At 37.5% G+C, this 24,739-nt stretch overlaps 2 protein-coding genes across 3 annotated transcripts; one reads left to right on the top strand and one right to left on the bottom strand.

Moving 5' to 3' along the window:
- The first annotated feature begins 1,496 nt into the window (after positions 1 to 1,496).
- On the top strand, positions 1,497 to 13,266 carry senp2 (SUMO specific peptidase 2). 2 transcript variants are annotated; one of them, XM_079840863.1, is made up of 17 exons: positions 1,497 to 1,838; positions 2,315 to 2,370; positions 2,491 to 2,597; positions 2,705 to 2,783; positions 3,307 to 3,391; positions 4,738 to 4,924; positions 5,003 to 5,109; positions 5,186 to 5,274; positions 8,004 to 8,061; positions 8,152 to 8,230; positions 8,574 to 8,723; positions 9,366 to 9,497; positions 9,793 to 9,999; positions 10,233 to 10,312; positions 10,559 to 10,643; positions 11,668 to 11,763; positions 11,854 to 13,266. In XM_079840863.1, exons 1-17 carry the CDS (start codon positions 1,675 to 1,677, stop codon positions 11,917 to 11,919), a joined length of 1,827 nt encoding a protein of 608 aa, XP_079696989.1. In that variant the 5' UTR covers positions 1,497 to 1,674; the 3' UTR covers positions 11,920 to 13,266. The 2 variants fall into 2 exon arrangements, with proteins under 2 accessions (XP_079696989.1, XP_079696990.1); XM_079840864.1 differs by lacking the exon at positions 11,854 to 13,266 and having other exon boundaries at positions 11,244 to 11,750.
- Positions 13,267 to 17,063: 3,797 nt separating this feature from the next.
- pjvk (pejvakin) lies at positions 17,064 to 23,483 on the bottom strand (the record flags this gene model as incomplete). The annotated part of the gene is made up of 6 exons (XM_079840235.1): positions 17,064 to 17,365; positions 17,450 to 17,593; positions 20,693 to 20,810; positions 20,900 to 21,041; positions 22,582 to 22,777; positions 23,273 to 23,483. The coding sequence occupies 6 exons, from the start codon at positions 23,481 to 23,483 to the stop codon at positions 17,064 to 17,066; spliced, it is 1,113 nt and encodes a 370-aa protein (XP_079696361.1).
- Between the last annotated feature and the right edge of the window lie 1,256 nt (positions 23,484 to 24,739).

The raw sequence follows: 24,739 nt of genomic DNA, 5'->3' as shown, positions 1-24,739 counted from the left end.
AAACAACAAAGGCGCAACAAAAATTATAAAACAATCAATAGCAATAAAAGTAAATACAACAGTAATATAAAACTAAAAAGTCAACCCTCAGACTGTGTTAAAAGCCAAAGAAAAAAAATGAGTTTTAAGATGGGATTTAAAAACAGGAAGAGACTCAGTCAGTCTGATGTGCAGAGGCAGCTCATTCCAGAGTCTCGGAGCTGCCACGGCAAACGCACGGTCACCTCTGAGTTTACGTTTGGTCTTGGGGACGACCAGCAACCATAGATTGTTCTAATTTGAAAAATAAGACTTGATTACTCCTTGGCTAACTGCTAGTTGGTCAGACTTATAGTGACTATGTTTATGAAACTGTCCCCTGCAGGACCTCAACTCAACTTTATCTTTAAAAAAAAAACTGTAAATATACATATATGGGGTCTTACAATGAGATGTTTCACATTCTGAGTGTACAGTTGGCTACAAATGTTTTGGCCAACAACATAAAAATCACTACATCATACTTTTGGTTTAAAACATTCACTTGTCAGAGTTTGTGAAGCCTAATAGTTAACTTGTTTTGCCTAGAAGAATGGGCTTGATGCAGTGAACTCCAGTTGGACTCTGAGGTAAACATAAAGTAATCTCCCTTTCTATTTACATTATTATCATTTATATTATTTTTTAGAAGATATTAGAAGACGGTTTAATATCTTATTTCCTCTTTCCTTTTTCCAGCTAAATTGCCAAGTGCAGACTGATCCTGCTTCATCTTCAAAGACAGATTACACATTGACATAAATGTTATTTATATATTTAATTTCCAATTGTTGGCAATGTAGCTGGCATTTTGTTTTTCCTGGGGATGTATTGTGGTTTTAATTTTATTATAATAATTGAAGGATTTATATAATAATTGAAGGATTTATTCAATGTTTCAGTGATATTTTAAAAGAGCTTCAACTGTGTTACTCAGCTTAATAAAAAAAACTGGTATAGTTGTTGTGGCTGTTCTGCCATACAACACACTTTTTAAAATGTACAGTTGTCAGTTCCTGTCTTTGCAGTGTAGTCATACTACACATTGTCATTCAGGCAGTACAGTGTTTAATGCTGTCTTGCGCATCACAAGGCTTAACCCCATTAGTCTGGCTAACTGAGGGTATGTCAAGTAATGATGTTTTTTAAAATACTAAACACGCCTTCTCAGCTGTAAAAGGTTTAACAGAGGACATTTAACAGGTAAAAGCACACCCACTATTTTTTCCGCTTTGAGACATGTGATGCTCAGTGTCGCCTCTGATTGGTTACATTACTTATCCCGCCAAATGTTTAGCAGTATAGCTAATCACTTAGTTATACATATATAAACAATTCACTGGATATAGGTAAAATATATTTAAGTAATTAAATTGTGTGTCGTTTTTAGTAAAACATCGTTTAGTTTGTGACAGGGAGGCTGCAACCTTCAAAGCTCTGTAGCGCCGTAACTGGCGGTTTGATGGAACGTCAATCTCAGTGGAGAGTGGGAGGGCCGTGCGTTGTCGCAGTTGACAAATCAGTGACGCAGTAAGCGTAACTGCTACGGAAGGCTATTGAAACACGAGTGGGTGAATTTCTCGGTTTCAAAATCTTCAGTATAGAGACCTGGCACTAACAAACGAAGCAGAGTCTTATTCATCGTGGTGGTTTGTGATGTATGAATGGATAGTTGACGGATTATCGTCGCTGTTCGTGCCCTTTTCTGGTGAGAAATCCGCAGCCTGGCCTAGTGAGCACGGTAACGGCATAGCTCGAGCCGCGGGCACAGACACGCAGCGACAGGAGAATAGCAGGCCGGCCAAACGCAATTATCAAAGGTGTAGTATTAGTCTTTTGTATTCCTCTTTTACTAATGAAGCAAACTATTTTTGTTTTCTGTTGTTATGAACACACAGTGCTTTGTTTTGGCTGTTGTCAGTTTGTTTCTAGTTCATTTACTTGAACAATAGGCAGCGTAGTATTAGCATTGGTCTTTAGGGGCGGGAATCAGTCCAATCAATGTAAACAATTCATCATTAGACAATCTATTTACAGCAAACAACTTAATTAATGTACTGTTTGTCGTAATTGGTCTAATTACTGTTTTGGTTGCCATTAAAGTAAAGGTATAGATTATGTCTTTATTTCTCATATATATTTATATGAGTGAATAATATGCAAGTTCTTTACTAAGGCAAAGTGGTATTTGCTAGTGGTTCTGAGGCTTTATTTTCGAGTCCTTTTATATTATTTTAAATATTTTTCGTCTTAATCGATCTGATGCACTGACCTGATGTGTTCTCCTGGGTTTCAGTGTGTACTCTGCTGATGGTGTGACAGAATATCCAGAGGTCAAAAGAGCAAGACATGGTAAATATTTAGACCAGATCTTCCGTGTAAACAACAGTGTCTAATGCAACTCCACTGAACATTTCTCACATGCCTACTATCAAGAATTGTTTTCAAAAATGTCATTGTCTCTGTCAACAGATGTGATCATTAGAGTTGTCAAGAAGACTTTTGCCGGGATTGCTGGGCTGTTCCGTTCGAGACACCGCAGGAAGGACGAACATGAAAAGCAGAAAGCCTTTACGCAGGTATGTTCATCACCACTAAGCACTTGCGAAAACACACATTGTTTGTACAGCCTTGATTTCATAAATTCTGCACATTGTCTTGTTTCTTGTGCTTGCTGGTGGCTCAGGTTGGCAGGGTTGCCTTTATGGGTATTGATGACATACACAGCAACAGTCTGAGTTCATGGATTGAGAGCGACGGAATGGGTGAGTTTGACCTACCAGCATGTCTCTTGTCACGCACTACCGTTCAAAAGTTTGGGAAAAGTAGTACCCCCCCCCTTGTTCTTATGAACTTTCTATACTTAGAAGCATCCTGAACAAATGTATATACAGTTTCTATCAAATTTTCAAGCAACATTAATAATACCAAATGTTTATTGAGTTCCAAATCAGCCAATCAATTAGAATGATTTCTGAATGATCATGTGGCACTGAAGTAATGATGCAAAAAATTCAGCTTTGCCACCAAAGGAATAAATTTGATTTTAAAATGTATTTAAAAAATATTTAAAAGTGTAAAAAATATTTGACAATATTACAGTTTTTACTGTATTTTTGATAAAATAAATGCAGCCTTAGTGAGCATAAGATACTTTTTTTCCAAAAACCTTTAATAAAATCATACTGACCCCAAACATTTAAACGGTAATGCACATAAAGTGCATTTCATACTTGAGTACAGTCTGTCAGTTTTGTAATGATTTTAATGTAGCCTATCTCTATTTAGATAAACAGATTGAAATGGGACTCAAAAATAAAGAAAGAACAGCAACCAATGTCCACCACAATGGCCATGTTTTACGTAAACCTGAGTAAGTATCGTTTAGTAAATTTTTTTTTTTGAAGTGTTTTACAATTTTAAAGGATTAGTTCACTTCAAAATGAAAATTTCCTGATAATTTACAAACCCCCATCTCATCCTAGATGTTCATGTCTTTCTTCAGTCGAAAAGAAATTACGTTTTTTGAGGAAAACGTTCCAGGATTTTTCTCCGCATCATAAACTTCAATGGCAACCAAAAGGTTGAAGGTCCAAATCAATGCAGTTTCAAAGCGCTTCGAAGGGTTTCAGAGGCTCTGCGCTATCCCAGACAAGGAATAGGGTCTTAAAATCCTGGAATGTTTTCCTCAAAAAAACATTTAAAAAAAATTGACTATAGAAAGAAAGACATGAACATCTTGGATGAGATAGGGGTGAGTAAAATATCAGGAAATTTTCATTTTGAAGTGAACTAATCCTTTAAGCTGTTTCTTAGGGTGCTTTCACACTAGCATTTTGGTGTGCACCCGGGTTCGATTGATGTCAGAGTTCGGTTCGTTTTGGATGATATGAATGCTGTCTTCCGAACTCGGGTGCGCATCTGCGAACCGTACCCGAGTTCGCTTAAAAAGGGTGGTCTAGAGTACGGTTCATGTGAACTCCGGTACGGTTCGCTGCTGATGTGAACTCAATCGTACTAAATCGCGGAAGTGAACCGCTATTAATGTTAATGTGATAAAAATGTGTGTTTGTGTGTGTTTCACTCGTTCTAAGCAACGGGGTAAACAGCTGCTGCTTTGAATATGGTTTAAAATATCCAGTTGTAATGGTTTCAAATGTTTACACGATTAAAAGGGAGATTGAAAACTTATTATCATTTAAAAAGAGAGACATATGATCTTTTTCCTTTTTTAATCCTCAATATTCACAGATACTATAATGCACAGAATATGGGTTTAATTCAGCCAAACAATAAACACTCAGCTATTATGAAAAATCATGCATTATGGAAACAATAAAAAGCATTCATGAACGTTAGGTATGCACATAATTTGGTATAAAACGAGGTGATGTTCTTCCCCATCATGTCACTATCAGTGTATTGAAGGAAACATAAACGGGTCATAAATTACTAACAGCAACATCTTTGCTTGTATATTTATTTACTATTGTGTACATTGCTGCCATTATGCTGTGTATGATAGCAGAAATTGCTTTTCTAAAAACATTTTTACAAGTTAATCAAGGAGCCTTTATTTCAGACATTAATAAGCAGATGCACCTTACCTACCGCATGTTAACAGAAGTATCAAAATAGGGCTTGAGATGCATACTTTTGCTTTGTTACTGTAAACGATTTTCTGAATGGTTGATGATACTATAATGATTTGTCCTTTAGATGTTCTGTAACAGTCTCTGCGTTTAGCAGTGGAGCAATGCTGTACAAGGGTAGCCAGGACAGAAGCAGGGAGATGCGCCGATCCCTGAAGCTAGTGCCGTCTTGCACCACCCACGGGCTGAGCACAAGACCGCCTGAGATGGAGCACCCGAGCCGCACACACAAACCTTGCCTGACCGTGGAGGAGGTTGGAAAACCTTTTAATGTACTGTGAAGCTTGGTGTGTCAATGTCTTTGATTTCCTGAGCATCTCTATTTTGAGTAGGCATTGAGAGAGAGCGATCGAGAGCATTACAGGAAGCTAGTAGAGATGGCGTCGGAGAAATACTCAAAGAGCAAACCGTTGCCGTTTGGACGGATGAAGCCTCCAATGTAAGTCCTTAGAACACTTTTGAAATTCTGGTAGTTTTGCTGGAGGAAATTAACGCTATGTTTATTAATCTTTTAGCACAAATTTCCCTCTTGATGGGCACAAGACCAATGGACACACCTCCCTCAGTCGCACTACTGAGACGGGCAGACCTGCTCCAGTAAGAGGTGAGCTTAATTATGATCTAATATACACCCTTCAGCCTAGGGCTGCACGATTCTTGCTAAAATGTGAATCACGATTTTTCTCCATGGGAATTGAGATCACGATTCTCTTACACGATTCTCATTTTTTCTTATACTTTAAAAAAAATGAATCAATTTTAAATAAAAGTAATTAGTTACAATTAAATTAAAATGTAGAAACAACAAATGTAGACAGACTAGATGTAAATATATGCTTATTACTGTTTATTTCTATTTTTATGATTATTTAATATCTTGCCTTGTGGAGAGAGGGTTTTTGTTGTCTTATTTCGTTGTTTCATTTTGTTTTTGCGTTTTTGTAAAAAATGAAAACTATAAATAAAATATTTTTTTAAAAATGTTATAAGAAAACGCTTAACGTGGCTTAATGTACTAAGACAGTGTTACAGACATCCCAACGTGAAAAAAGTACCCCCCCCCCCCAAAAACAAAACAAAAAACCAAACATGAAAGGAGGAAAAGTATCCCGAATTTCACCACAGAACATGACTTTACTTGTATATTATAATATAATATATCATTAATATATAATTTCTATAGGCCTATGCAATTATTTGTAAAAAAAAAAAAAAAAAAATGTAAAATTATGTAGATCACTTTTACTATTTACATTAGCTGCTTATACTATTTATGTAAACTGCTTTTATTTATATTTCATTGCAACTTTAAACAGGTCTAAGGAGTTTGTTGTTTTCATGTAGCCTTGGCAACTAGCCGACCTGAAAAATATGCACATGAAATGAAACTTGTTTAACTCAAACATAACATGTCAGTAACAAACTGTACAGCGTGCAAGATTGTCATTATGTTTATACTTTATACTTTCGTTTTTTGGGGCACTCTCCCTCTGCCATGGCGCTCCAGTTTCTAGATACACTGAACTGATTAATTCGGTTCGGGAGAAGAGATAAAAGCCCGCCCACACTGACAAGCCAATCAGGACGCTCTCCGTCTTACATGCGCTTCATTAGGTGCACACCAGCACACACACGCAAGGTCTCTCGCTCTCTCTCCCTCTCTGCCGTGCGCGCGTGCACAGTTTGCGGTTAATTTTTACCTCTTACCGCTACAAATCTGACTCCGTTTAGGTCTGCTGTGCCGTCTTGTTACACGTCAGTAACAGCTAGGGTTGGGTACCGAAATCCGGTTCCAATATGGCACCGGTACTTATATAACCGGTATGTACCGGACCAAATCAGAACGCAGATTTCGGTTCCTCATTTCGGTGCCAAAATTCAAACGTGCTTTCGGGTGCTTTGGCTGGCACCGAGCCAGAGACACACTCAGCGCTGGTCACATCACAACTCATGACAACTATTCAGTGTTTTCAACGACATCATGTTTATTCCAGGTTTCAGACATTTAAATGCTCATAAGTAGGCTACTAGCAAAAAACACACACTGATGTCTATGAAAGCGGCAATGACAATCCTTTCAGGCGGTTATAATTTGACTAACGTTACATGTTTTATTCACATCAGATAAATGCACATTAAATAGTAGCTATATCATTTACTCTATTCTTCTTCCAGTTCACTGGTCACTTACTTTCATGTATTTTGTAAGACGAGAATGAACTCAAGTGTTGTAAATCCGACAGATCCGATTCTGAGGCGCAAACTAACATGGCGCCGCCCATTGCGCTTTATAGATCAACTAACACACATTGACTCACACATTTGAACATCAGATAGTTCGTGACACAGTTAAGAAGTTTGTGAATATTTTGAATAAAAAGAAAAAACGAAATAAACCCGATACAGCTGAGCTGTCAGCGCTATTGCGGCTGCTGTGTCATGTGAGAAACATGACGCGTCGTCATGGAAACATTAAGGCGATGCGTTCTAAAATATTTAGCCAGAGAAAATGATCATATTTCAAAATAAAGCTGAAGCTCGAAGCTGGTTAGTAGCAGACCTAGAATACAGACTAGGCTAACTGCTGTTATTACTGTAACTGTTATTTAGAGTTATATTAGGCTTGTTGTAGTTGGGTTAGGTGGCTATTAGGTTTTACTGTGAATTTGTAAATAAGTCAATTATAATTTGTAAATAAGTCAATTGTGTTTTGTATTTATTTATATTCATACATTTAAGTATACATTAAACTTTTAATAAACGGTTCAATTTAAATAAATAAATAAAAAGCCATTTAATGTTATCCACCTCGTTTTGTGGCCATTTAAAAAAAAAAAAAAAAGTATCGGTTCAGGCACCGTTTAGGCACCTGAACCGTTTTAAAAGTATCGGTTTGGCACCGGAATCGAAAAAAACCCAAACGATACCCAACCCTAGTAACAGCGAAACATGGCCAATGAGGGAGAGGAGAGAAGTGGAGATTTATGATTGATTGGTTAGTGTTTTGTTATTGTGTGAGTGTGACAAGCTCTGGTGTGACCAATAACACGTGAACGCAGCATGATCTGAGGGAAATACACGGAAGTGAATCGCCAACATTAAGAAATGAGATCGCATTTATGTTTGAATCGAGATCGTGATTTTTTTTCGATTAATCGTGCAGCCCTACTTCAGCCCCATCCCAAATGAGTGTTAATATTAACATTAGCCTAATAAACACTGCTTTTCTTCTGCGCTATTTTTCCTATAACTCTCTGAAACGGTTTTAACCTTTTGATGATGAGCTTCCATGATATATTTTACAATCAAATCCAATTTTCTGTTTGCCTTCAGCCATCCCTAACATGTCTGTTTGGCGGGATCCAGTATCACTGATGCAGACTAAAGACCGGTAACCCTTTAATGTTGCATAAATATTGATTAATAAATGCATATCTACATTTATTGATTCAAATTTCTTTTCTTTTTAAATCTGCTATAGAACAATAGATATTAATCGAAGCATACCAGGAAGTGATGTCAAGCAAGGAGCCTTGGATACTCAAACTGCAAGAAAAATCGTAAGTGCTCCGTGAATCTGTGTATCTTCTGATCATTGTTTTTTTTATTTAAAAGATTATTGAAAGGAGAAAATGGGGCCTTTTTGTTTTTCATTTTTAATGTTCAAAAGTAGAAATTGAATAAACAGGTTGAATCCTTAATCTCTGCACGTGGGCAGGAATGAAAGTGGAGATTTATGAGTGGAATGATATTAAATCATTTTTTAAAAATGTAATATTAAAATGTTTTTTGAAAAAAATGATGTAGTTGTAATTTGATCACATTTTAAAGCTAAATGGTATTTAATGTTGTCGTATAGTTCGTTTTACAAGTGTAGTTCTGTTTTCCTCACCCTCTCTCTAGCCTGTAGATGTGGATCTGTCAGCTGAGGTTGAAGCCAGGTTGAATCTTAAGGATAAAGACACTGCTGCAGGACCTTTGCTACCATCCAGATCGGAACTGATTACAGATGCAGTAAGGCGCAGTGAGGAGGAGTTTCCCAGACTGACCAAGGTTAGTGTCTTAAAAAAATCCTGTGCTTTATAAGCGTCGTTATACCTTACTCTGTCTGGTTGTTGCTTTTTTTTTCAAGACATATTGTGAGCATACGTACAAATATTTCTGTGTTGATTGGAATTTGGTGATATTCTGATTATAAATGTCACAATAACCTGATTGCTATAAATTCTAGTTTCTAAAAACTCTAAAATGTCCATTATAACAGAATAAACTTTTTCTTTGTTTTTTTTTTTGTTTTTTTTAATCTGTGCATGTACAAACACAATTTTGGGTGCTATTTATAATAGTAAATATAATATGTATGTATATATTTCCTTTATTTAAAGCAAGCTTTTAAAAGAAATTAGCATTAATTAGTTTACATATGAGTAAAAGCATTGTAGCAGTGTCATCACTTTTTACTTGAATTTTGCAGTTAATTGCAATTAATTAATTAATTTAAATTTCTGGTCTCATTTCATTAATGTGTGATATATTACTGACAATACATTACAAAACGAACGAAAGAAAGAAAAAGCATGACTCAATAATTGGGTAAACAGGGATGTGCATGTAAACTTCTCAGTTGTTTTGATTCATTGTCACACTGGTTCCTTCTTGTTTGATTCACATTTTTTTCTGTGCATCATGTAACAGGAGATGCAGCAGGAAGTGAGTGCTGCTCTAGCTCAAAGTGATCCAAACCTGGTTCTGTGCAGTGCTTTCAAACTGCGCATCACACAGAGGGATTTGTCTACCCTGCAAGAAGGCAGCTGGCTCAACGATGAGGTAGTGTCATTTTCGACTTTTATTAGGAATGCACATTACATTGGTACCGTATCGGTTATCAGCAGATAATTTAGTTCTGCACCACCCCCACCCCCCCCTATTTTTACAATAATTTTACAATAATGTTCGCCAAAAGTTTATCTTTAAAAACTGTAGTAATTTGATTAAACCGTATTAAAATAATTTGTTAAACGTAATCTTGAGAATTTCAGAATCAGTATAATTTTCATACTGTACATTTAAATGTATTTTTATAGCATTTTAGTGATTGACCATGTAACCCTGTTGCTCTCAGGTGATCAACTTCTACATGAATCTCGTGATGTCCCGCAGTGAGCAGGAAGTAGGAGGCAGGAAGATCTACTCTTTCAGTACCTTCCTGTTTCCCAAGTTGCATGGTGGTGGACATGCTTCAGTACGGCGCTGGACTAAGGCTGTAGACCTCTTCCAGTATGACATCATTCTGGTTCCCCTTCACCTGGGTGTTCACTGGTCCCTTGCTGTGAGTAATTAACCATAAGTATTATGGGTTCAAACATTAGAAACCCTTATTAACAGTTGCAGTCTGCAACACTGTTATGGCACAGTGAAAAGGACACAGAAGCTTTCATTGTTTGGTGCCTGATGAATAGAGTTACAGGACTGTTGATTTGAATATAAATATTTTTTTAAATATGGTGTCTGTGTGATGACGTTTAGATTTTTGTTGTAATGTTTCCTCCTTTTCCATGGTAGGTTGTTGACTTCAAATCAAAGTCTGTTCTATCATACGACTCCATGGGTCAACGGCATGATGACATCTGCAATATGATTTTGTAAGTGTTAATGTTGTGGAGCAACATGCTTAATAATGTTATCTTAATAATGTGTATATATATATTATAATGTTATATGTTTCAAGACAAGCATTTTGCAGTTAAAATGAAGAGTTTGTGTAATTGTGCTGTTTTTCGCTGATGAGGTTAAATGCGTCCATGTTAAAGTTTGTGCTCATAGTGATATGTTTTTCATAGCTGACTGTACTCATTTATATTAACCTAATGTCTGCATCTGTCCATTAGGCTTTATCTGAAAGAAGAGTTCAAGGTGAAGAAGGGAAAAGATTTGGACATGTCAAAGTGGACCATGAGCAGTTTACGGCCTTCTGTAAGCATTTGTATAATGCATAACTTGTTCATAAAATCCTATACGAAGAGTGTGTTCACACTTGGCAAGTTTGGTTTGATTAAAATGAACTGATGCGATTGCTCTTAGTTCGGTTCATTTGAATAAGTGTTAATGCTGCAGTTGGAAACCTGGTGCACACCAAAGGTGGGTGTCAGTCTGCTTCCAAGAGAATTGTGGCACGGTTTTACTGATGTATGAACACATGGACCAAAGACATCTAAACAAACCAAAAACAGGGTGTAGTGTCATAAGATGTGACTCTAAAAAGGATAGAATGCTCAAGCATATCTGTTTTTTTCTCTGCTATGTTGGCAATCAGTTCAGTACAGGCATCGTAAAATGCTGTCTCCTTGCAGCAGATCTTCATTTGTGTAAAACGGAGGAATTCCTGGTGCTGTTTTGACTCCTTTACACATTGTATAAGGTCTTCGTGAGTTCTCAGGTGGTAAAAATCCCATCATATGTACCCATCACATACAACAAGCGCATTTAGCCCAGCACTCAGCAATGTTTTGGATGTTCGGTAAATTCGCAAAATATACGTCATAAAAGTCTTTTTGTTTTGTTTTGTATCTTTAGGTTCTTTTTTGGTCCGAACAAAGAGAACTGAACTACAAGTGTGAACACACCCTAAGACTGGCAACAGGACTGAGAAACTTGATGTTTTCACTTGAATATTACCAAAATTCAAATTTAATTTAATATTATTTCACGGTCAAAGTTACAAGACCTCAGTGATCATTTTTTTTTTTTTTATCAATGTCGTCTCCTTCCACAAGAGGGTGCAACAAATGCATTTAAATGAAACTGCACTGAGTTATATTGTTAGCAGAGAACAAGTACGAGTCTGCATTTGGTTTTAGATATGCCAAGCACTGATTTCGCATTCAAATGTACCCTATATTCTAATTTCAAACGTTTAATTTGACTGCTATATAAGCGTTTCATTCTGGGGCAGGAATGAAACGTGCACAATAAGCTCAGTTATATTTATTGTTTGTAGGAGATCCCTCAGCAGAAGAATGGCAGTGATTGTGGTGTGTTTGTATGCAAATATGCTGATTATATCTCCAGAGGACGCAACCTCACATTCAGACAGGTACTGCTTATTTACACCCACACGCACGCACGCACACTTACTTAATTATTTCAGAATTACATTTATTCTATTTATTCTTTCTCTTTTTAGAATCATATGCCATATTTCAGGAAAGCTATGATCTGGGAGATCCTCAACCAAAAGCTGCTGCAGTAGGAGTGTTGGGAACGTCGTACTGACTGAATCAGATTGACCAAAGCACAGGACCACTATACGTCTGTCCCTCCTGCTCTTTTCTAGAGACTTTTGGCTTTATATTGGCCTGTTGCAAAATTCCACCCAATTCTGTTAACAGACAGTGGATTGCTGGTTTCTGGCAGGGTTTGTTTGCACAAATAACCAACCCCTGCTGTATTGATCCAAACACTAGAAGCGCAAATATGGTTCAAGGAGCAGAACACTGGACTGGGGTGTGAATAGATTTGAGCAGGTGGAAGCCTAATTAGCAGTCGTTTTTGTGAGGCCGGAATTGTTTTCATTCCAAGAATGTAGTCTTATCGCCCCTTACTGGTTATCCTGTGAGCAGTTCCCAACTCACAGAAGTAGCTGTTTTGACGTTCCCATGTTTAGTTATGATGGGGGGATTAAAACAAAATGGACCTTATTCTCAGTAATCTGTCAGAGTTTCTTAGCATGGGGATGTTTTAGCATTAACATATCTCTTTTTACATTATATTTGGATTAATAAGGAATAATATATTTATTTAGTTTGAATGAGATGCAGTTATGTCAGCTTAGTATGTCAAGACTTGTGTTTTAAAACCAACAATCGTACTCATTAGTCTCAGAGCATCTTACTGGCAAGGTTTAATGTGCATGACGATGATGGTACTTGCACTGAAAGCAGCAGTATTCAGTTGATCTGTTTTTTCTTCTGTGTCTCTACACAGTCCTGGCCTCCAAGTGCCTTGATCCGGGTGCATTGAAATCCGTAAAATTGAAATGTTTAATATTTTGGCTTCACACCTGTTGCTGGAGCATCCGACATGCTTGTTTTATAGTTTTCTGTGTGTAGGGAAGCAACAGGGCATAACGCAAGTAAAAACCAGAGCTAGAAGATGGGGAGGAGAATGCATTGTTCTAATTTTAAATGCTTTATTCATAATCCCAATGGCTGTATTAGACATTCTTATAGAACTGGAAATGTGGAGCATTGAAGTTGTGCCAAACTGACATTTCTGTGGTTCATTTCTGCAATATTCCTCTCTCATCCAGTAACACAGGATCAAAAAGTGCTTTAATTCTGACTTGAAGTGTAAAAGAAGAAAAAAGGTCTATATATTTATTTGTTCGTATGTGGCTCTTCTGATTTAGTTTGAGCTTGAGTGCATATCCTGAAGTGGAATTGTTTGTGAGAATGGAGAGTGATTCGATTGGCAGTGGGTGATGTGAGCTTTAATATAGAAAATGAAAAGGCCCACTGCAAATGAACTGTTTTTGTCATTAATGCAGAGTGTTGGTCATTATTTTTGTAAGTAATAAAGATGTGAAAAAGAAACACGTTTTCTGTCTTAGTCGCACTTTAATACAATTAAGTCAAATTCCTGTCGATACAACTGCAATATAAATTAGATCTTTTAATAGTTGCAACTGTTTTATCTGTTTAATTGGTAGACAATGCACCATATGCAGCAAAAGAAATTTATAATTTTTTTTGGATGGGCAAATAAATACATGTTGAGCTAATAATTACAAATATTGAGCTAATTCTGTCTTGCAGGTGTCATTCCGCATGGACGCATTTAACTGACTTTTACATTGTTACAAAGAGATTTCTATTGCAAATAAATGCTGCTCTTTTAAACTTTGAAAAAATTATCCGGTTTCCACAAAATTATGATGTAACTGTTTACAAAATTGATGTTTTTTTTAGCCAAATTAGAATGATTTCTAAAGGATCATGTGACACTAATGATGCTGAAAATTCAGCTTTGCCATCACAGGAATAAAATATTTATGAACAGAAAACAGTTATTTAAATTTTTTAATAATTGACAATATCAGTATCACTGTTTTTCTTGTATTTTAATCAAAAAAATGCAGCCTTGGTGAGCAGAAGAGGCTTCTAAAGGAAAGAGGCTTTTTTTTTTATCACACCAACAACCCCAAACTTTTCATTTAATATTGTAATATTCACTTTAACATTTCAAATATTTGTTTTATTATTACAAACATTGTAAACAGACATAGAAAACATTTCAGGCAGCACATGAGTTGGAGGCAGTTTTTTAATATGTGCTCTTGACATTCTGTCCCATTCAATCAACATTTTAAGGTAGGCCTCTATTTTTTCCATTACACTATTTTAACCAGTAGGGCCACCAGTTGTCAAATAAGCACACAAAAGTAACCTTGCACTATCCTTGCCCTCACTTCACACACTATCTGGAAACAGTTCCATGGTGTACTATTCACAGGAGACAACTGTAAGTGATGCACTTCCTGCTCCACTTCCATCACGTGATCTACAGGGTAAGTTAATGAGAGGCCTGAATTATTTAGATGGCCCAGTATGTTCGAAAACACAGCAGCTGGTCTTCACGTGATGAAACAAATATCTGCCCTAACGTATCTTTTATCTTGCCCATGTGTATCTGTATAGGTAAGAAGCTCCATTTCAAAACTGATATAAATGAAAGTTGCGGACATTATGTAAACAATTCAATACATAATTTAGCACCAAGTTTCGTGTATAAGATCTCTTTCAGTTTGTATTATTAATATACTGTATTGTGTGTTTTACGGTTTTCTAATGAAACTGTTTCAGTATTGATAGTAATTATAGGTTCCACTTTATATTAAGTATCTGTAACTACCATACTAACATTTAAATTAATCATTTGATACAATGCAGTTATGTGTTTACATTGTGATTACACTGTTGATCCTTCCCTTACACTTTAACCCACCCTTAAACCTAACCATACCACCAAACCTGTCCATAACCTTACCCGTATCCCACCTCAATAGCAGCCAAAGTGTTTTGCAATGCAACATGAACACAATAAATAAGTACATTGTACCTAACAATTAATTTTTTTTGATGTAAATACATAATAGTTAAAGACACATACACTCTTAAAAATAAAATTTCAAAAGGGTATTTTTTCAGCGATGCTATAGAACCACCTTTTTTGGTTCCCAAAACAACCTTTCAGTGCAAAGTTCTTAAAATAACTATTTTTTTCTTATTAATATGAAGAGATTTTTTTTTAACAATCTTAGGTTACATTTACATGACAACAATGTACTAAAAATGGAAGCATTTTTCTCATACAGGCGACAAATGATCCTCGTTCACAGAGATACATGAAAACGCTGTATTATGCATGCCAGGCCAGTAGTTGGCGATGTCACTTTGTAAAGAAAGTCCACTGACTGAACACTTATTCACTTGCATGACGTCACTGTTTTCCAGAGATGCCGAAATTGTGTGCTATCTGAGTATGTACTACTTTTGAATTTTGAACTTCGCGACTGTTAAAAAAAGTGCGTTCTATATAGTATGAATGTAATCCAGACATACTACATCCGCCATGTTGTCATTATCATGTGACCTACCAGTGTCAGTTGCGTTGCTTCACCTCCATTCATAAATCCTCTCCCGTGGCCTCATGGGATAGTAAAGTGTCTATCGAATGCGCACCTCAGAAGGTCCCGGAAGTAGTAGGTCATCCGGGGACTTTTCGCCTACTGTTTTTTGAATTTTTGAATTTCGGACACAGCGATGGTTTTATTATACGAGTGTCTGTGGCTCTACCATTGGAAAAAGCATAACGGCTAACTTGGATCACGTTTGCCTTGTTAACCAATCACATTACAGCCTTGACATCATTGGCTGTATCCGAAATCTTGTTGCCTTGCTGCCTTATAGGCAATGACTCTACAGGCAAAGCTGAAGGCAACTCACAAAACTGATTTCGGACAGACTTCTAAGGTAGCACATGGTTGAATGATCTACAACAAAATAGAGCGAGCTTTTGTACGAACTAAACAAATATATTTTATTAGCAATTTCTCGTTAGAAATTACATCAGAAGTGTAAAACGTTGGTCAAAAATGTACATTTACAAACAAACTGACCAGCAACCGCAAAGTTCAGACACCATCTTTCTTTTTCTAGCTCAACTGTCACCGAATGGCACAGGATTGTGGGATATCAAAGCCAGCAAAGGATACATCTATGCTGCCTTCAAAAATCAATAAAATTAAGGTATCTTAGGAAACAGGAAGTGAAGCTAACATTGGATTCGGATGTGCCTTGATGCCTTCCTACCTTGGAATGTGTCCTCCGAAGGCAGCATTTATCAGTTTTCGGATGCAGCCATTGAATTTCTTTCAGAGTTGTGCGACAGTCAATCACTGTTTGCGGATTCCATAGAAACGAATAAGAAGTGGCGTAAACTGAATCGGTCCTGTGACTCCTGTCATTGTGCGCAAACAAATTGTCAGTTTAAAAGCAAACATGTTGAAGATTCGCCGATGGACTGTCGATTCATTAAATTATAAACTATTCCCTCACAAAAACGGTTTATTCAGCATAGTGAAGCCTCTCCTCCATTGACATCCATTAAAAAGGTCTCTTGTCTCTCTCCCTGCGTACCGCAGCGTTAGCATGCGTTACACTTTTTCCGGCTAAGGTTGCAGGTTTGCCTTTAAGTGACTATTCCGTTTTCACAAATTCACATTTTTGTAGTTTACACAGAGACGTTAACAGTATCGTTTTCAAAAACTTGCGCTTTGAAACCCGTTTCAAGCGTTTGCGTTACAGGCATCCAAAATGCTGTTGTCGTGTAAATTAATGGCCAAAACACAAGTTTTCTTTCTTCTTTGTTGAAAATGGTGTTGAGTAAACTTCCCCTAAAGAACCCCTTTCCACTATAAAGAACCTTTTGTACAGTGGGAAGGTTCCATGGATGTTAAAGGTTCTATACGGAACATAGATGCCTAAAAAGAACCTTTATTTCTAGGAGTGTAATGTAAAGTGTGTCCTAATTATTATTTAATGACTAAGATTTAACAACGGGTATGATAATATACTCTCATTCAAACTGCTGAATTTGTGACAAAACAAGGAAAAAATATATAAACCATTAAAGTGATCACCGAATAAATAATCAGATTGGGGTCAAACTCTTTAGAATTTGCATTGGTTTACAATGTCAGTGTCACTAACACTGAGCAAAGAACATTATTAAAATGTGTTTTTGCTGATATTAAAGATGATGGTTTTACATCTTGTGGTCATCTTGCACACGGTCTGCATGAAAATCACCCTGGGACTTCCTCCAAGCCATTTCTCACCTCAAGGTTTTGTGCCAGAGGTCAAAACATGGTACAGCATGGAGGCGGACGTATTTGTGTCCCCCCGAAGAGCATTCCAGGCAGCCATAGACAGTCTCGCGCTTCTGATGCCCCATGCCACACAGGGCGCACGGTCCTTTAGGTATGTTATGGTTGAGCAGATTTACACGTATGTGCTTCTCATCCCGCAGGTAGGCCGAGGACAGGTCAGTCATGCTGGCAGCCTTCTCGTAGTAGTCCGTCACGACATCGTCCATGTACATATCAGAGTGAGTGAGCTCTTCAAACGTCCTGTCATCTACAGCAAGCATACATCAAAAGTCATATTTGGAACATATTGTATAACATTTACAGATATATTTGACAACAGAAATTATATCACCTGCTCTGAAAGGGTTCCCATAGATGATTCCCGACAGAAATCTCCTGAGTCTTCCAAAGGAAAAGCGGCCAATGTATCCCCCGAGCTGGTCTCGTATCTGTTCCCTCTCAAACCCTCCCACTGACTCTGGTGCTACACATATGTCTGACCAAAGTTAAATCAAAGGCCATTAGGTAAATAAAAAAAAAAACTGATGGAGACTCTACTTGAATCTGACAATCAACTCATTTCTGAAAATGTTTAAATCTAAAAAAACATCTATGGATGAGTTTCATAGAGTATAACTCCATAGATATACACTCAAAAGTTTGGCATCAGTAATTTTTTTTAATGTTTTTCCAAGCCTCACCAAGGCTGCATTAATTTGATCAAAAATACAATAAAACAGAAATATTGTGAAATATTATTAATATTTAAAATAACTGGTTTCTATTTTAATATATTTTAAAATTTAACTTATTCACGTGATGGCAAATCTGAATTGCTCCAGTTTTCAATGTCACATGACCTTTCAGAAATCTCAAGAAACATTATCAGTGTTGAAAACAGATGTGCTGCTCTTTTTGTGGAAACCGTGATACATTTTTTTTTCAGGATTCTTTGATGAATAGAAAGTTCAAAAGAACAGCATTCATTTGAAATAGAAATGCATGGAGCACCTAAAGGGACATGGTGATAAAAAAAAGATGAGAATGGAGGAAAAATTATACATCAGTGTGTTCTCTTGAAGATGCTTTGCGTTCCCCTGAGAAACTTTGAGTTTGCGAAAAACTTTTTTCCAAGCAAACGCAAAGTTTTTTGCTGGAATGCAAAACTTCGGCAAGAGAACGCAAAAGCTTTGACATATATTTTCCCCTCCCATCCCATATTTGTCCACCACCATGTCCTTTTACAAGCTTTGTACAAATGTCTTTAGTGTCATTTTTGACCAATTTAAAGGCACAATATGTAAGACTTTTAGATTAAAATATTAAAAAAACTACCTGTGTACTTACATTATCCCAAACGCTTCCAACAATGTTTAAATCCAGAGAAATTAGCTATTTTAACCAGTGTTACGGAATGTGTCCTTGTGTCGCCTGTCAATGACGTCAAATCCGCGTTACCCTTGATTTCCGTAGAAACCATAGAAACACCAAATACGCTTTAATATAGTATGTACACTCACCTAAAGGATTATTAGGAACACCTGTTCAATTTCTCATTAATGCAATTATCTAATCAACCAATCACATGGCAGTTGCTTCAATGCATTTAGGGGTGTGGTCCTGGTCAAGACAGTCTCCTGAACTCCAAACTGAATGTCAGAATGGGAAAAGAAAGGTGATTTAAGCAATTTTGAGCGTGGCATGGTTGTTGGTGCCAGACGGGCCGGTCTGAGTATTTCCCAATCTGCTCAGTTACTGGGATTTTCACACACAACCATTTCTAGGGTTTACAAAGAATGGTGTGAAAAGGGAAAAACATCCAGTATGTGGCAGTCCTGTGGGCGAAAATGCTTTGTTGATGCTAGAGGTCAGAGGAGAATGGGCCGACTGATTCAAGCTGATAGAAGAGCAACTTTGACTGAAATAACCACTCGTTACAACCGAGGTATGCAGCAAAGCATTTGTGAAGCCACAACACGCACAACCTTGAGGCGGATGGGCTACAACAGCAGAAGACCCCACCGGGTAACACTCATCTCTTCTACAAATAGGAAAAAGAGGCTAAAATTTGCACGAGCTCACCAAAATTGGACAGTTGAAGACAAAAAATGTTGCCTGGTCTGATGAGTCTCGATTTCTGTTGAGACATTCAGATGGTAGAATCAGAATTTGGCGTAAACAGAATGAGAACATGGATCCATCATGTCTCGTTACCACTGTGCAGGCTGGTGGTGGTGGTGTAATGGTGTGGGGGATGTTTTCTTGGCACACTTTAGGCCCCTTAGTGCCAATTGGGCATCGTTTAAATGCCACGGCCTACCTGAGCATTGTTTCTGACCATGTCCATCCCTTTATGACCACCATGTACCCATCCTCTGATGGCTACTTCCAGCAGGATAATGCACCATGTCACAAAGCTCGAATCATTTCAAATTGGTTTCTTGAACATGACAATGAGGTCACTGTACTAAAATGGCCCCCACAGTCACCAGATCTCAACCCTAATAGAGTATCTTTGGGATGTGGTGGAACGGGAACTTCGTGCCCTGGATCTGCATCCCACAAATCTCCATCAACTGCAAGATGCTATCCTATCAATATGGGCCAACATTTCTAAAGAATGCTTTCAGCACCTTGTTGAATCAATGCCACGTAGAATTAAGGCAGTTCTGAAGGCGAAAGGCGGTCAAACACAGTATTAGTATGGTGTTCCTAATAATCCTTTAGGTGAGTGTATGTTATTAGACAGGCAAGCAACTGTTTGGATATACATTTATCGACAGAAAACTGCTCATTTATCATACAGATCAACATCTTATTGTTTGAATCGCTTGTTTTCTTGATCCATCGCAAGTAACGTTTTTACCATGCCTCAGAGACACTATTTTGTCAAGTGGCTAACATAGCATAATCAGAGAGAGCTTTCTCCATAATACAATATATTTAAAATTTAGTTGCATGTCATTTAACAACAGCCATTTATTCATCCGGTTTTTATTAATATGATATTCTAATATCAATCTAGATTACTGCAAAGTGCAACAAGTCTTTCATACCAGCCACTGAGTGAACGCACAGAGTAACGTTATAACTTAACTTTCAACACACTCAAATGTATTTAGTATGATTGTTTTAACCATGTAAAACAGCACATATAAAAAGAAAAGAGCGAAGGTGGCCGACTGCAGCATAAGCATAATAAAAGCTCAGAGACCAGTATTTCGCGCAGGTGTCTCTCATTAACATTCACTCCCAAGGGCTCTCGGCACGCCCTGCTTCATACCACCGTAAGGTTAATACATTCGCTCATTCATAAACATGATTTCTGCCTGAGTCAGTCAGATTCTTTTCCATCCGCTGTGGAGGTGAAGAGTCAAGACTACAACTCCCATGATTCCACGCTCATTCATGGCATCTTTGTTTTGAATGAGCGACCTCTAGCGAAACTTACATACTGTGCCTTTAATGCATCCTTGCTGAATAGAAGTTTTTTTTAAGAAATCTTACTGACCCCAAACTTTTGTACGGTAGTGTACATAGAATTATAGAGTCAGAATACTACATTATTTGAATTATGCAGTCATTTAACACTTACCAAGACGTCCATCAAGGCGCACATAAACCTCGAGCACACTGAAAGCTATGGTCGTGTGGGCTGGAATAACAATGGCTTTATCTCGCCCTTTAGGATTTCGACCATCATCTATCTGGAACTGTGAGGGATGATAGAAAGCATCAGGGAACAGCAGATTTCACAGCCACATTTATAGTTTGGCCCGATGGCACAATTGCATTTGTTTACCCTCATGGTTGTTCCACGCACTCCAGCATGAACGGTGAGGGAACACTGTCGTGTGGTGCGGATACTCTCCATGACAATGCACAGGACAGTGCGCCTACTCTCTTTGGACTGACGGATCAGACAATGATCCAGGTCAACTTTCCTGATATTTAAAAAGAAATGAGAGGAGAACAGACAGAAAGATTTGCAAGAAAAAGAATGTGAGAATGTATTGATTCATTTCATTTAAGAAGTAGCTACACGAGCAGGAGTACTGCTGTTCCGAATATTAACATGGACACCGAAAGAACTTACATCAGTAAATTTGAGACCCAAATATGACTTTGTTACTTTGTCTATATTTATGAAGCCCCTTAGGGACATGGTGACATGGTGATGGAAATAATATGATACTATTAAAACTATTTCAATGCTTTTACAAGTCAAGGGCAAATTTTCTCAGGGGAACGCAATTGTTTGTGAGAAAACACAGTTTTGCAGCAAAGGTACATTTCTTAGGGGAACACTAAAGTTTTGCGAGTGAACCCAACATTTTTGCGAGCGAAGTCAAAGTTTCTGGGGAGGTGGTCTCACTGGAACACACAAAAGTTTTTGTGAGACGAATGCATATAGGCCTATTTTAGGAGGAATGCACAAGTTTTGCAATCAAAATTTCTCAGGAGTCGAGGGAAAGCAAAAGTTTTAAAAACAAACTCAAATTTTTTGCGAGCAAATGCAAAATTTCTCAGGGAATGCATAATCTTGCCAGAGAACACAAAAGTTTTGTTAACGAGTGACATTTTTTTTGGAAGAATGCAAAAGTTTTGCAAACAAAGTTTCTCTGGAGTCAAAGGAATGCAAAAGTTTTGCGAATGAACCCACATTTTTTGCGAGCAAAGTCAAAGTTTCTCTGGGAATGCAATAATTTGCGAGAGAAAGCAAAGGTTTTGTGAACTAGTAATTTTTTTTTTTGAGGACTGTAAAATATTTGCGAGCAAAGGCAAAGTTTCTCAGGGGAACGCAATAATTTTTGAGAGAATGCAACCGTTTTGCGACCGAATTAAAGGCAAAAGTTTTGCAAGCAAACAAAGTTTCTCAGGAGTCGAGGGAATGCAAAAGTTTAGTCACTGGGGGAATGGGATCATTTTGTGGGAGAACAAATGAAATCAAAAGTTGAGCACAAGTGAGTGCAAAGTTTCTTGGGGGAACGTGATAATTTTGCAGGAGAACAACTGAAAAAATGATTGTAGGAAAGCAAAAGTAGAATGCAAGTGAGAGCAAAGTTTCTTGGCAGTTTGGGGAATGCAAAAAGTTTGTGAGCGTTGAAATATAATTTTTCCTCCCATCTCATATTTTTTTTCCCACCACCATGTCCCCTTTGGGGCTACATCATTTTTACTCTACCAATAAAAATAGTTCCTAATACAGCCAAAGCAAAATAAACCTTTGCGCATCAAATTTGTGTAGTGTTTCTGAATGAAACAGTGCTTTTGAATGAATCGGTTAAGTGAATGATTCTGACTCACTCATAAATACAGTTACTTGTCACACATACTGTATACTGCGCAATGTGCAAAAGGTGAGTGATACAAACAGTGAAAAGTCCTAGTGCTACTGGACTAAATACTAGCCCCTAGCCAATTTTGAGGGCCGGAACAAACTGTCTAACTGTATAAAAAATATATACACAATGTGTCCTTTACCTTGCATTGAGCTCCCTCAGTAATGTAGGAACCTCCACCTCATGCTTGGTCACAACTCCAAACGAGGCCTTTACCGCCACAGAGTCTGAACCACTTACGTTTACTCCCACCTCGTGGATCAGATGGTTGCCCAAACGCCCATTTAGGGAAACATCAGACTTGTCTTCATAGTTCAGGAGCTGGTATGAAGAGACCCCTGTCAACCAAAGAGAAATTATATAACTTGATATCACTTACAGTATGCACTTAACGGGATAGTTCACCCAAAAATGAAAATTCTGTCATCATTTACTCACCCTCAAGTTGCTGCAAACCAGTATGAATTTCTTTCTTCTGCTGAACACAAAAGAAGATATTTAAAAAAATGTCAGCAACCAAACAGTCAATGGGGCATTTTTGACATTTTTTTAAATATCTTCTTTAGTGTTCAGTAGAAGAAAGAAATTCATACAGGTTTGGAGCAACTTGAGGGTGAGTAAATGATGACAGAATTTTCATTTTTGAGTGAATTATCAATCCAATATTAAACTGTTTTTATGCATTTTGTAAGTACAAATTACGCAAAGATGCACATAAAATTCTTCACGAATGCCTTATTGAAGGCATGAGATAACCAAGTATTTGTTCATCTATAGGCCTACTCATCAAGTTATTTTAATTGATTTCACACTATGAAATATTTCTTGCTCACCTGCTGTGATCTCTTTCTCTCCCACGAGTATGTCTTTCAGGGAGAAGGGGGTTGTGGCGTATTTGGTCTTCTTCCAGAAATGTCGTCTCCTCTTCCTCGTCACCAGGCTGAGGGGTTGATATCGGTCCGCTTCACTTAGACTGGGCACATGGATCAGCCGTCCAGTGTCTCCCACCTGCTTCACGAAGTTCTTAGTTGCTGCCGCAAACATGACTGTAGTTCACCGCACCTTGAGCATATCGTTGCTTTGTATGTTCATTCACAGTAGTTAGAATTTGACTTGGTACCGGCAGTGGCAACATCGCTACCTGTTCAAAGCTAAATGAGATTGCAGAGGTGCTGCTTGTGTTAGTCCAACCAGATCATAAATAATAAAGTGGTTGTAAACTGATCAGGGTGTTCTCTGCCATATGTGTAGTGTCTTATCGGGTTCAAATAAATAGACCTGACACCACCACATCTGTTAAAAGTAGCCTAACTCCCTCCAAACTAGAACATACTGTAAATTGTAGTCGAGTTTATAGTGAGTACAATGACCTTATTAATGCTAGTCCATTATTGCTTCACTTCATTTGTAAACATAATATAATTAGCTTAAATGTTCTGTAATTACCTAGCTAGGTATGTAATCTAGATTACATTACTTGTAATGAGGTTTTAGTTTATAGGCCTACATTCGACAGCATTGCAGATCTGACCTTCTTTTGTATAGCATAATAAGGTCAACATGAACTAACGTTAACAAAGATTAATAAATACCTTAACAATTGTATTGCTCATTGTTAGTTTATGCATTAACTAATGTTAAAAAATGGGAGCTTATAGCTTTGTGTTATCATTTGTTCGTTTTGTTTCAGTTATTTCTTGTTACATGCTGACCAGGTCAGCTTCAGCGAGAGATGTAATAAAAGTTTCAAAGTAGAACAGAAACAACATATGTAAGAAATAAATCATATGTTATGTTTGACCAGAATAGCATAGCAACGTCTGCTTTGAGTTTAACTTATGTTATGGTCTGTTATGTTTAAGATGGGCCAGAAATGATGTCCATTTTTAGCACAAGTTAAATGCTGGTGACTGGTGTTTGCAGTGATTCACAAAGATGGTGAAATAAACTGTTAAAGACAACTAAAAGGTTGTTACCTCGTTTTTCACCTCGTAACTGAACCAAGATCCCTTTACCTTCACCAACAAAACATGTGGATACTCTATGAAAGGGAAGTGAACCTGTGAGTCTACATAAAGTAATTTGTTAAAATATGTCTACTCTGCAGTGTAAAAGGCTCATCTGGCTAGAGTGTATTTACGGAACAGCTCACTCACTCATGACCTCATGTGGCTCCTCTTTATGTCCACTGATGGGTGGAGAGAACTGAGGTCCGTTACTGTTGAAGGCACACTGGTAAAACATTAATGGGGAAAAAGAGCTTTTGTAAAGAGTTGTTTATAGTTTCTACAACAGTCTGT

This window comes from Gobio gobio (genome assembly GCF_949357685.1).
Source record: "Gobio gobio genome assembly, chromosome: 17".
NCBI lineage: Eukaryota > Metazoa > Chordata > Actinopteri > Cypriniformes > Gobionidae > Gobio > Gobio gobio.
The sequence above is the reverse complement of the archived record's forward strand: the minus strand, read 5'-3'. Positions and strand labels throughout refer to the sequence as shown.

Excerpts from the sequence above, each read along its gene's own strand:
- senp2 (XM_079840863.1), top strand. The coding sequence starts at position 1,675 with ATGTATGAATGGATAGTTGACGGATTATCGTCGCTGTTCGTGCCCTTT. Across the intron at positions 3,392-4,737 it reads CATGTTTTACGTAAACCTGA|ATGTTCTGTAACAGTCTCTG; the intron begins GTAAGTATCGTT and ends TTTGTCCTTTAG. Across the intron at positions 8,062-8,151 it reads CTGATGCAGACTAAAGACCG|AACAATAGATATTAATCGAA; the intron begins GTAACCCTTTAA and ends AATCTGCTATAG.